Consider the following 12,669-nt stretch of genomic DNA (forward strand, 5'->3'; position numbering starts at 1 on the left):
ACACATGTACACATCAGCTCCCATCTACACAAAAGGATACAGAAGTACCAGGACATTTAGTAGCGTGTTCAGGATTACATAGACATCAAGGGTGGGGCCAGGACCGAATAGTAACTAATTTAGCTCCAAATTATGGATTCTGTATCATTACGGTGGCCTTCATGAACTCTACTGTATTATTTAACCTACATTTTAAGTCACTATCAGGCCTGGGAGGTGGCTTGTTGGGGAAAGGGCTCACTGCATAAGCTTGATGACCTTAGCTCTTCATTCCTGGAACCTATGCTGGAGGGAGAGAACACAATTCTCCTCTGACCTCTGTACATGCACGCATGCACGCACAAACGCACGAGCACACTCACACATGCAGTTCTTAAAAGCTACTGTTCTAGTGTCCTATTTGGTTCCTGTTGCTTTAATAAAAACACTTACTAGAAGCCACTTGGGAAGAAAGGGTTTATTCCATCTCGGAGATTACACAGAGGTAAAACTCCACCACAAAGGGAAATCAAGGCAGAGGTAAAAGCAGTTCCTGGAGGCAGGAACTGAAGCCGAGGAAAGCTGTTTGCTCCCTATGGCTAACTCAACTTGCTTTTGTACACAATGCAGGACCATCGGCCCAATGGGGGTCCTGCCCACAGTATGCTGGGCCCTCCCACATCAGAAGTACAGTTTTCCTTAATCAAGAAAGTACTCCACAGACCTGCCTACAGACCAGTCTGATAGAAATATTTTACTGAGGTTCCCCCTTCCAAGGTGACTCTAGCTTTCGTAAAGTTGACCCAAACTAACCAGCACACCTAGTCAGCCATCATCGTGAAAAAGCCACTTTACTGGGTCTGGGAAGACAACAGCTCTGTGGTTAAGAGTGAGAATGGCTTACAAAGAACCCGAGTTTGGTTCCTGGGGACCCAGTGCAAAAGACTCCCAGCGGCCCCAGAATAATCAGATACCCTCTTCTGGCCTGTAAGGCCAACTGCACTCACACGTGCACACGCACAGACATCATGCATAAACATAGTTAAAAATAACAATGCCACCTCTTGGGGGTGGGAGAGATGGCACAGAGGTTTTGACACTTGTTGCTCTTGCAGAGGTCCTGGGTTCAGTTCCCAGCAACCAGATGGTGGCTCACAACCACCCACAACTCCAGTTCCAGGGGGGTGTCATGTCCTCTTTTGGCCTTAACGGGCTCCAAGCACACATTTACATAAAAAAAATCTACTACTTATAAAAATAGTAAATCTAAAGAAAAATCTTCAAAAGGTATTTATTTACATGTATATTTTATAAGCAACTGATTAAATAAATTAAAGAAAAATCATGGCAAAGGCGTACAGCTCTCCTCACAGGCTTGCTGCCCCTGCACACGATGGTTCAAGTTAATACGCTCATGGAGAAGCGTTTCCACTTTCCTGATCTCTAGCAGCATTGGCCCCCCAAAGCTATCACATGCATTTCAAGACAAATGATGGAAACGACACATTTAATGCAGAGAGAAAACAATGTGACGAACATCATTCAGGAGTCACTCTGCAGTCCTGAGACTCAAAAGTCAATACAGCGGCCTTTCCGTTCCCAGTCTCCATATCGTGTAGGCTCTGGGCCCCTGGGTCCACCTTTTTCTTTGGTAACTGGATTAACATCATCTGGAAACTCTGAGGAAGACAGAAATATGAAGAAGGCAGTCAGCAGAGACAGAAGGAAGTGATGTGGTCAGTTGTGAGGACACACAAGCTGTGTGTGGGTGGCTGGGTCATCAGTCTTTCCAGGAACCGTAATTTGGCTCCTCTCCTCCAGACCTCAGAACTCAGAAATGCAGTTTTCACATTCGGTCCTCGTCTGATCTGAACCTAATTATCTCCAAATACCCTCACACCGGGGCCAGGGCTTTAACACCACTGGGAGAAAGAAGAACAAGTTGAGCTGGGTTTACTGTGTGCTCGTAGCCCTAGCAATTCAGGAAATGAAGATGGGAAATTCCTAAGCCTAGTAATTCCAGGCTAGTCTAGACGATGAGACTCTTGCTACACACACATGTGCGCACGCACACACGCACACACGCACATGTTGTGATGCCTCTCCTCGTAGTTGACCTCTACCACCCACTCACCTGCCCAATGCTTGCCTCTAGTGTGTAACTCAGGCTTTCCTGTCAAGCTCCAAAGATGAATATTGGATTACAGCTGCACCCACCCCCACCCTTTATCATATCAACATTCAAACCAGGGGCCATCACACACTTAGGCAACGGAGGTCCCTAAACCTTCTAAGGACGTTAACATCACGTTGACTGCCACTGAACTTTCTTATCCCCTGAATGTTTCTTCTTCGAGTCTCCCATACTTGAGCTCTCTCCTCTGTGAGCACAACTCTCCCTTTTCTCATCTCTGCATTTGGTTAATTTCTGTGCTTGTTGTACCCAGAAGTTTCCTGAATTTTCCTTCTTCTACAACCACCTGCCTTAAACTCTTAAGGCTGCCGTAATTTGCTAATCCACCTGTTTTCTGCCTCCTACATCTCCAGCTGCACGCACAGAAGCTAAGTATCTTTCTAAAGCAGGCCCTCTTCCGCAGTAGACTGAAGGAGAGACACCAGACAGGAGAGCTTACATAGTCTCTCATTTATCTAAAATCCTACAAGGAGCAAAGTGGCAGGGGTTGGGGACAGATCAATGGGTGAATTAAAAAACACAAAAGATCACTCTGTCATGTTAACTTCATGCTGCTTACATGACTGCCGACATCTGTGAAAACTCACGGACCTGCATACTTAAACCCCACTTTAATAAACATGGTTAAACAATCCCCAGCCCAATGTATTTTTAAAACTGTGACCACACATGGTGGTGTACACCTTTAATCTAAACACTTGGGAGGTAGAGTCAGGAGGATCTCTGAGAGCTGAAGCCAGCCTGGTCTATACAGGGAGCTCCTGGCCAGCTAGCCAGGGCTACATATTGAGACTCTAACCAAAACAAACAAAAAATATTCACTAAAACATCTTTCTTTTCTCCCTGATGTAGGATGTCACTTAGCCCAGGCTGCTTGCCTTCATCTTCCACTTCTATCTTCCTTGTGTTTGTATCACAGGTCAGCACCACCATGTCATGTATGTGCTTGGAAGGAGGCCTGACTGTTCTCCTCTCACAGACTCTCTGACCCGGAGCCCCCAGATCTGTCCACCCGACTCCCTAAATTCCCATGGCAGGTCGCTGCATCCAAATTCACACGGCTAGCTGGTTTACACTTTTCACAAACCCAAGCTTTGCCACCGTGCCTTTCTCTCTCTAGAACCCAGCTGAGTCACCACATGAAGGAAAACCACACAAACTTAGTTTAGAACCAACAGGTAGCACAATCGCTGGGCGCAGCAACTAGCATCCTAATTTTGTAAGCCGTTCTAAGCTCCTCTGGTGCCGAATCCTGGCAGATGCGCCATCTAGACCAGGGGTATCTAGTTAGCTACACTTTTCCTCCAAACTCCCCCGTCCCCCTCCAAGCAAGTCCTCCTTTCCTGCCTCCAGTCTTCCACTCTCTGACCTGGCAGTCCCGCCTACTCCTCGCCCAGTGATTGGTCCCCTGAAAGCTTTATTCATTAGGGGAAGGTTCTGCCACAATACTCTGTGCTTTGGGGCTCTACCTGGAGGGCAAGAGGGAATGAGTCTAAGAGTTAAGGGATAATCAAAGGTACGTGGCTTATAACTGGCTACAGGAAACAGCAGGGCACTAATGAATTACCCTGGACATCAGGCTTCTATAAACTGGAGGATGGAGTCTACTGGAGAGAGAGCAGAAGGAAACAGGTTGATGGAGAAATAAAGGCGGGAGAAAGCAGAGGGCACAGGGTACGTCTAATTTTAGAAGCAGTCATTTTGAGATGTTTGGAACATGCACAGATTAGACAGGACAACTGAGAAGCATATATGAGATATTTAAAGTCATTCGAGGAAGATATGGGATCTGAGAAATGCTTAGGGCAGGTGTGGACAGAGGCCTCGGAAAAACCCACATTTAGCTGTTGGCTTGAGACAAAGGAGTTTGCAAACAGCCCCGGAAGAAATGGGAGAAGCAGTGGAGGAGAAGAAAGGGGAACAGAAGCTGAACTGGAAACTTCTAGAAGCGCTGGTTGGCACTGCTTAAGGTTATGTTGTTGGCTGTTCATGGACGGCTGAAAGGTTGTCTACGGGCACTGGGGGTTTGCCGTTTTCTAAGGAATGGTGGTTTGAATGTGAGCACCAGGCACTAATAAATGAAGGCGCAGACATGCGGATGCACACGGCAGTGTGTCTGCACAGGCCGTTCTGCCTCCCAACCCCTCTCTAACTGCTAAGACCCGAAGCCCGGAAGCCTGCGCTATGCTTTTAAGCATTTCAGCCCCCACAGTTGTACGACGAAAACGAACGTCTTTCCTGCTTTTCATTTGCTCGTATTTCTGTAAGCAGCCTAGTGGGATAGTTAATCTCTACTGTCAACTTGACAAGATGTAAAGTGGCCCAGGGGACAGACACAGTGCCTGGTGTTTCTACTGGGGAATGAGCTTTTGGATAGACGGAAAGATCGACCCCAGATTTGTACCCCATACCACGGCTGGAATCCGGAGGAGAGAACAAACCGAGCACCAGCATTTGCCTCTCTCTGCTTCCAGACAACAGACTCAATATGACTGTCAACTCAAGCTCCTGCCACCGAGTCTTCCATCAAGACTGGCTGCACCCCTTAAAGTGTGTGCCCAAACACAGCCTTACTTCCTTCAGCGGTTTTTGTCAAGAATTCTGTCCTATCGATAAGAGAAAGAAACCACCACACCCCTCTCCCATGCTTCTCCTGGTCATTCCAATCCATTCCTAGACTTGTCACTTAGACAGAAGCATTTCGTTCATCTACTGGTGCCCTATCTGAGGTGAACTGAGTTTTTAAAATGTCTCCCCATGAAAAGTCACCCAACGCAGTCAAAACAAGGACAACAGGGCTGGAGTGATGGCTGGGAGAACCAGAATTTGGTTTCTAGCATCAATGAAGGCGATTGATGACTGCTTTAACTCAAGCTCTGGAGAATCCCAAGGTTCTGGCTACATGCACAAACCCACACAGAAAGAGACATGCATGTACATATGTATAATTAAGATTATAGAATTAAAAAAATAAAAACAACAGTAAATTATGTTTAATATAGTACTACACTTAAAGCTCTATTTATTTATTATTTATTTATTTATTTATTTATTTATTTATTTAGTTGTTGTTGTTGCTTCTGGTTTCTTGTTTTGTTTTTTGATATAGGATTTTTCTGTGTAGCCCTGCCTAGCCTGGAACTTGATCTGTAGACGAGGTGGGCCTTGAATTTAAGAGATTCACCTGCTTCTGCCTCCCAAGTGCTGGGATTAAAGGTGTGCACAAACCCTGCTCAACAGTTATTTACTCTTAAAACTACCCTGCCTCTGTCCTTAGCTTCAGCCTTACAATGAGAACAATTGTGTTCAGGTTTCTTCCATCTGTCTTAGTTAGAGTTTACTGCTGTGAACAGACACCATGACCAAGGCAACTCTTATAAGGACCACATTTAATTGGGGGTGGCTTACCAGGTAGGCATGGAGCTAAGAGTTTTCTACATTTACATCCAAAGGAAGCCAGGAACAGACCAGGCATCCTCAGGCAGCTAGGAGCCTACCCCCACAGTGACACACTACCTCTAACAAGGCCACACTTTCTAAGAGTGTCACTTCCTGGCCAAGCATATGCAAACCATCACATCACCTAAATGGCCACTCTGAGGGTTTCTGCTGTGGATATCTGAGCTGAGCTTGCTTACAGGCTTATGAGCAGAAGTGAGAGTTGAGCCCCAGTGTGGCTATTCTGGACTGACAGAAGCTAAGAGATACTCTTTTCTGTCCAGTGGACATTTCTTCATTGTTCTCGACCTTAGACACTGAAGCAAGGTCTCTCATTTGAGTCCGGAGATCATCGGTTTAGCTAGTCTAGGTAACCATCTTGCCCCAGGGATGATCCCCTGTGTCTTCTGAGTGTGGAATTACAGTGGGCTGCCACAGCCACCAGCACAGAGGTGATGGGATCTGAACCCTGGCTCTCATGTTCTGTAAGTACTTCATGCACGGAGGCATCTCATCAACCCCAAACTTTCTTTTTTAAAGAAGTAACAACCTGTATACATATATATACAGTCACAAGTACACATGCAGATAGTCCATATGGTACTTTTATTCACTATATCCTTTAAAACCGTTAATGACAATTATGAGCGCATTTGACTTCTTTCACCCTTTTCAGTAATGAACATCGTTCTGCTGTGTTAAGCACTGACAGCAGTTTACCAACGACTACTCACTCTGCAGTGGGTCTCTCTCCTCGGGTGAGTCGTCTGGTGAGTCAAAACGACCGACAGGCAGCTTTGATTTCTTAAGGGCTTGCTTCACAGGCTCAGGCTTTCCTTCATGATAACTCATTTTCCTCAAAGAATGATTCAGAAGAGATGATCCTAATGGAGAAAGATGGACAAAGGCATACAGTGAAAATTCTCTGCACACCGACATTCTACATGGATAGGATATTTCCCTTCCTTGGAGATAACCAATGTTACAAGTTTCCAAGAAGAGCTATAAAGTAACAAGACAGGCAAGCATAGGGAATAGTTTAGTAACCTCGGACTCTACCTGGTTTGGACTATGCACATGGTTCTCTTCTAATAATGTACTTGGAAGCTTAGCTTCCTTAGTTGTATATACTATGCACACACAACTCTCTCCAAGAGATATACCAAACAACCTCTTAGCGACCTAAGACTTCCCAAAACACTAGAGGCATGTACATCCCTCTTTGAATAATGGGATTTCTCTCCTCTCTCAAAAACAAACCTAGACAGATTCTATTCTATTGTACTCTCCTCATGTTCCAATACAGGGCCAGAAAGGCCCATCTGGCCTACACTGGGTTTGGGGTGCATATTCAGTAAGGTAAACTGTGCTTTAAAAGTGTATTTTTTTTAAAAGAAAATCTTTTATTTACCATCTTATGCCTATTTTGGCAGGCGTATAATTGAAGTCAGATTTATTCAATCATTATGAAAAGGAACATACACCAAAAATGACAATGCTGCCTAAAATATTAATCAAAATGAAAATCACCCCAAGCTATGCGTTTTGCTGACCACCCCTCTCTTCCATAAAGACCCAAGGCAACGGGCCTTCTTCATTGTGGCCTTTTGACCTCCTGCAGTGCAAGGATTTAAATAAAGTGTCCTTGCTACTTTATAATCAGGGTGGGTTTTTATTTCAATTCCTTGAATAAGGAAGCACCTGGCTTGCCCCAACCCTGTCAGCAGTATCAATAAAACAGTGTCCATTAGGGACTCCTGTCGTATGCTGGGACCTGGGGAAACACACATCAGCAAGTGTAGTAGCCTATTCTGGTGTTTCTAGAACTGTCCAAGAATACATGAGAAGAATAAAAATGTATCAGACACAGGTGAAAGGTCAACAAATACAAACAGCATCAAATCATTACCATGAAGAAAACAGCATACAGATACTTAATGGAAATGGTCTATTACATTGGAAAATGGGTTCATTAAAGTTCCTGTTGTTTAAAAACAGTGGTATGATGGATAAACAGTAATAAGGACTTGGAACAAGCCTTTCAGTTTCTATAATTCTTAATGTACAGATTATTTAAGATTTTTAAGAAACAACAGAGAAACACCAAAAAGTAAAATAAAAATGGGGCCACTTGTTATGAAAGCAGTAATTCTGTCTTCAGTTTACGTAACTTTTCACTCACGATTGTCATCAATTAAACTTGCATTCTGCGTGCTCTTTGGGATGATAACTGAGGTATACATTGAGGAAGCATGCGATAGTTTTGAAAACGTTACTTTCTACAGAAAGCACAACGGCATCTCTTCTTAAAGTTCTTGGCTTTGTGCAATTTTCATTTTATGTTCTTTGCACTACCTTTGCACTTCCCTAACATTTGGACCAGGTTGACCTTGAACTCAGAGATCCTCATGCCTCTGCCAGCCTAGTGCTGGGTCTATAGGCATGCGCCCCCTGCCCCGGTACAAATTATTCTTGATGTAAACAAACAAGTAAACTAATCACAGTAATCGTTTTAGCCGCATCTAAGAGCGAGGTGCTTCTGCTTCTAGAAAACCAACTGCCTCCACACCAAGCACCGCGAATGCTTCCAGCAGCCACCGCGGGCCCGGTCTCTGCGCACTCGCATTTCGGAACTTGGGCTTTCCCCGCGGGCCCCCAACTCTCGGGATCCCGGGTGGATTGCCTTACTTGTTGCTCTCCAGACCAAAGCCATCTGTGATACGGAAAGGATCGTAGAGGCCATAGTGCCGGCTCCCACAGCGTCTGCGCACGCGCACCCGGGTGGGCGGGGTGAGCGCCGTTCCACTCAGGGAACCTGCGCCGTCTGCGCAGGCGTCAGCGAGGAAGGAGTAGGGCGGAGCTTCGCTGTGGCCCCAGCCAACCTCGACTGCCCTTAGGTAATCCTGTAATGCTCAGTCCTCAAACCTTGGTCCTCCATAGTACCTGGACAGCACTCTTACCCATTCCGATGGACTTGAAAGACAAAACCGGAAGTCTGCACGACAGTAATAAATTGTAGAGTTCACACCGCCCTCGTGTGTGGTGCTTGGAGGACTAAAGAAAGGAAGTTCAAAGTTCAATACGGAGATGGAAACTTGAATCACCCTAATTTGATCATTACGGACATGTATTAATACCGTGTGTAAGTTCACTAAATACTAGCGATTTTTAAAAGTTTGGCACATTTCATAGGTATGCCAAAGACTTGCTCCATAAATCTATTTAAAATATAAAACATAAAATATTTAGTTACATTGACGATTCACACATTTTGAAAACAAAGCTTTAGTAAGTTCAAAATATTGACTCATGTGAGTTGATTATTGAGACTGGTCCATAACAGGGTTCTTTCAGAAATTTAAAATAGCGAGGGGCTGGAGAGACGGCTTCTCTTTCAGAGGATCTGGATTCTATTCCCAGCACCCACATAGCAATTAAAAAGTTTCTTACTCCAGTTTCAGAACATCTGACACACTCTTCTGGACTTTGTTGGCACTAGGCATGCACATGACATCCAAGCATGCATACAAACATACAAAGATCATGCCATACATGATAAAACACTCATACAAAATAAAAATAAATCTTTTAAAAACATTGAGCTTAAAACCCCTCAAACATGACAAATAATAAAAAGCCCCCTCTCCCATTATAAGAAAGCAAAACAAACCCATAGCTGGTTAGACAAATAATCCATTAAATCCTCGTCTTGCAGTCAAAAGTGCTGACCACCAAGAACAGCCATCACTGCACTGTCCTCTTAGCAAGGTTGTGTTTCTCAGTGGACCCACTAATACAATAGCCATAGTGATAAGAACCAAGACACCTTTGTACATTTAACTGCCCTCCTCCCAGGACTGACTGGCTAGCACCACTACTTAGCAACCCTAATGACTGACTTGACCTATGCCTTTCTTTCGATAGAGTGGTTTTGTGTTGTGTTGTTTTGGATGCACTGAATGCTGTCTATATGTACACCTGCATGCCAGAAGAGGACATCACTCTTTTACAGATAGCCCCGAGCCTCCATGTGGTTACTAGGAATTGAACTCAGGTCCTCTGGAAGAGCAGACAGTATTTCTAACTCCAGAGCCATCTCACCAGCTCCCAATCTGCACATAGTATTAAGCAGCCTGGGAGACAGGTCTGATTTCAAGAGAATCAATTCTACCATCCAATGATGAAAAAGGTGGCAATTTGTTCTTTTTTTTTTTTTCTCAAACCAAACTATTTATTGTCAGCAAAAGTCTCCATAGCTGCAAACCAAGTGAGGGTAGGCAGGGAGTAGTGTGGGAACCAGCAGAGGGTTCCTTGCAGGGGTGCCGTCACCCTGGGGATGCTGTGAGCTCATGGCCATCACTGGCAAGCAGGGCATAAATAATACTGGTGGGGAAGGGAATCTCATAGGACAGCCACCATGGACAGCTATCAGAGACTAGGGGACACAGGGACACAGGGCCCATGGAGCTACGGAGGCCCGTAGACAGAAAGTAAACCATGGGCAACATAGGACATGTCAAGGTGACAAAGGGGGGCTGAAATTCTGGGACTGCCCAGGCTTCCTCCTCCACCACCGAGGTCCTGGAATTGCAGGCGAGACACACTGAGGCAGGGCTAGGCAACAGGTCACTTCCCCTCAGGGTTAAATAGGGGACCCTGAGGACAGCATCTGCAGGTCTAAGGCTGAACTGTGCCTTCCGGGTCCTTGTCGTAGATATAGCTGCCCACAGCACCAGTGTTTACTCCTTTGGGTCCAAAGAGTATCCCATAGCAAGGCTTGTGGCAGTAGGGCTGGCCATCGTGCTCAGCATGCCCGCCTGGGGTCAGTGTCTTGGAGCAGCGCTCACAGCGCAGGCAGGGCCGGTGCCAGTCCTTTCCCAGGGAGGTCACCTTCTCAGCGAAGTACACTCTCTTGTTACATCGAGGACACATGTTGGGCTCCCCAGTGAATGTCACACTAGAGGCTTTGCTGGGACCCTTGGGGGCCCGCTGGCCTTCCGCTCTTCAGTTCGCACCACAGGGGCCTCGATGGGGCCAGTGACCTGAGGGGTCTCCACCGGAGGCTTCTCATAGATGTAGGAACCAGCACCCCCAATATTCACACCTTTGGGTCCAAACAGTGTGGCATAACAGGGCTTGTGGCAGAAGGGCTTCCCATCATGCTCAGCGTGGCCGCCAGGGGTCAGTGTCTTGTTGCAACGCTCACACTTGAGGCAGAACTTGTGCCAGTCCTTGCCCAGGGAGCTCACCTTCTCGGCGAAGTACAGGGTCTTGTCACACTTGGGACACTTGGAGGCCATGGTCGGTGCGCTCGGTCGGTCTGCGCCCTCCACCCGCGCTCCGGCAATTTGTTCTTAAATAATCCTACCAGGCTTCTTCTCCACCTGCTGCTACCAGGTTCTAGTGGAATGTAAAAATGTAAAAGGACTATTTCCCCACCCCAGCTCTCTGTTCTCACATTACCTGCTGGTCTCTCCCCATTTCTGTTCTTCTCTGTGCCCCCTCCTCTTCTCTTCCCTGGCTCTGCTCCCACAGTCTGTCTGCCTGTCTACATGTCTGCCTCTACCCCGTCTCCAGGTCCTCACTCCCCTCCTTTCGCCCCAAATAAACCCCTTTAATAGGAGATGTTGCATGGTATACATTCTCAGGGGCACACCTTGGCATGTGCCCACCAAGTATCCCCTTACTGGATTATATTTCATAACAAACTTTTCCTGACTTATCTTTCCTCTCATACAATTCATCTGTGGCCTCACTGAATGCTTTGTACTACATAAAGTGTCCCACACAACACGGCTTATCAAAAAACCTTTTTCCTGTGGATGTAAGTCAGGATCCACCAATCTTACCAATTATCCCATCTTCCACATACGGGCCCAACAGGATGATGGACAGGTTGGGTTTTGGAACCAGGTCATGAAATACATTGATGTGCCATTTCTAAAAGATGTCATATACTCCGAAAGACAATCTTGAGATCACTTGTATTGACAAGAGTCCAGACAATAGAAGGGAAGCGCCTAGGTTACTTCTTAGACATTTTCAGTATTTTACTTCCCACCTGAGTTTACAATCTATCATAACCTGTCACTGCCTATCATGACTTACTGTACCGTGTTGCGGCATGCCTGTAATTCTGCCCCAGCTACTCACGACCTTGGGCAATGTTGGAAAACATGGGTAGAGTGATAGCTGGAGGGGAGGAGTCCATCAATGTAGCTATGGGAACATCAGCTATGGAGCTGTCTGAAGGTTACCTACCCATGCTCCTGGTTTCCAATCTAGACAAGAATGGAATCCTTCCTTCGGTCTGTCACTGATGTGTGTGTAATACCTGGCCAGAATTTGTATTTTTAAGTTTCTCATCAAAGAAGATGGCAAACCAGCATGTTTCCCATTTTCCCCACCCTATCTGTGGCATTTGAATGAGAACGCCCTCATAGGCTCCTACACCTGAGGCCCAGTACCAAGTTAATGGACTGATTTGGGAGGGATTAGGAAGTGAGGTTTATTTGAAGGAGGGTGTCACTGGGAGTGGCTTTTGAGGTATCAAAAGTCAGTGCCAGGCTCAGTCACACTTTCCGCCCGTGGAGCAGCATGTAAAGAGAAAAAAAGTTATTTTTGAGTCTGAGGAGCAACAAAGCACCAAGAAATGTCATGGTGGAGCCAAGCTCTGTGCTCATGCAGATAAAAGAGCTTAACGCCTTGATTCAAACTGGAATAGAAGAAACACCTTAGTACTCCACTTAGCAAGCAGCTAACTTGTGCAAAGGAAAAAAACCAAAGTTTAAGAAACAAAGAAAATAATCAATAAAAGTTTATGTAAATATAATTCAAGGAGGAGCCAGGTTCTAGTCCCAGAAAGCAGAACTTGGCAACTTGGGTCCGGTGGTTCTGGCTTTGGCATTCAGGATACAGAAGAGGGATTATGGTATCTTTCTCCACAATTAAAAGGCAAGGCTGTGGCAGGGGAGAGATGATATGGAGCTACCAGAGCTGTGGGATACCTCTCAAGAAAAGCTGTAGATCAGCCCAAGAGTTCATATTGCAGCCAGCAA

The 12,669-nt window shown here is 45.8% G+C and overlaps 1 protein-coding gene and 1 pseudogene across 2 annotated transcripts; both read right to left on the minus strand.

The window, feature by feature from the left end:
• Positions 1-448: 448 nt before the first annotated feature.
• On the minus strand, positions 449-8,377 carry SDHAF4 (succinate dehydrogenase complex assembly factor 4). Its single transcript, XM_080917307.1, has 3 exons — positions 8,300-8,377; positions 6,346-6,495; positions 449-1,658 (listed from the first exon to the last, which is right to left on the minus strand). Exons 1-3 carry the CDS (start codon positions 8,352-8,354, stop codon positions 1,549-1,551), a joined length of 315 nt encoding a protein of 104 aa, XP_080773433.1. The 5' UTR covers positions 8,355-8,377; the 3' UTR covers positions 449-1,548.
• Positions 8,378-9,838: 1,461 nt separating this feature from the next.
• On the minus strand, positions 9,839-10,934 carry LOC308420616 (cysteine-rich protein 2-like; annotated as a pseudogene). Its single transcript has one exon. The product of its transcript is annotated as a cysteine-rich protein 2-like (transcript).
• Between the last annotated feature and the right edge of the window lie 1,735 nt (positions 10,935-12,669).

This window comes from Micromys minutus, assembly GCF_963924665.1.
Source record: "Micromys minutus genome assembly, chromosome: 5".
NCBI classification, from domain to species: domain Eukaryota; kingdom Metazoa; phylum Chordata; class Mammalia; order Rodentia; family Muridae; genus Micromys; species Micromys minutus.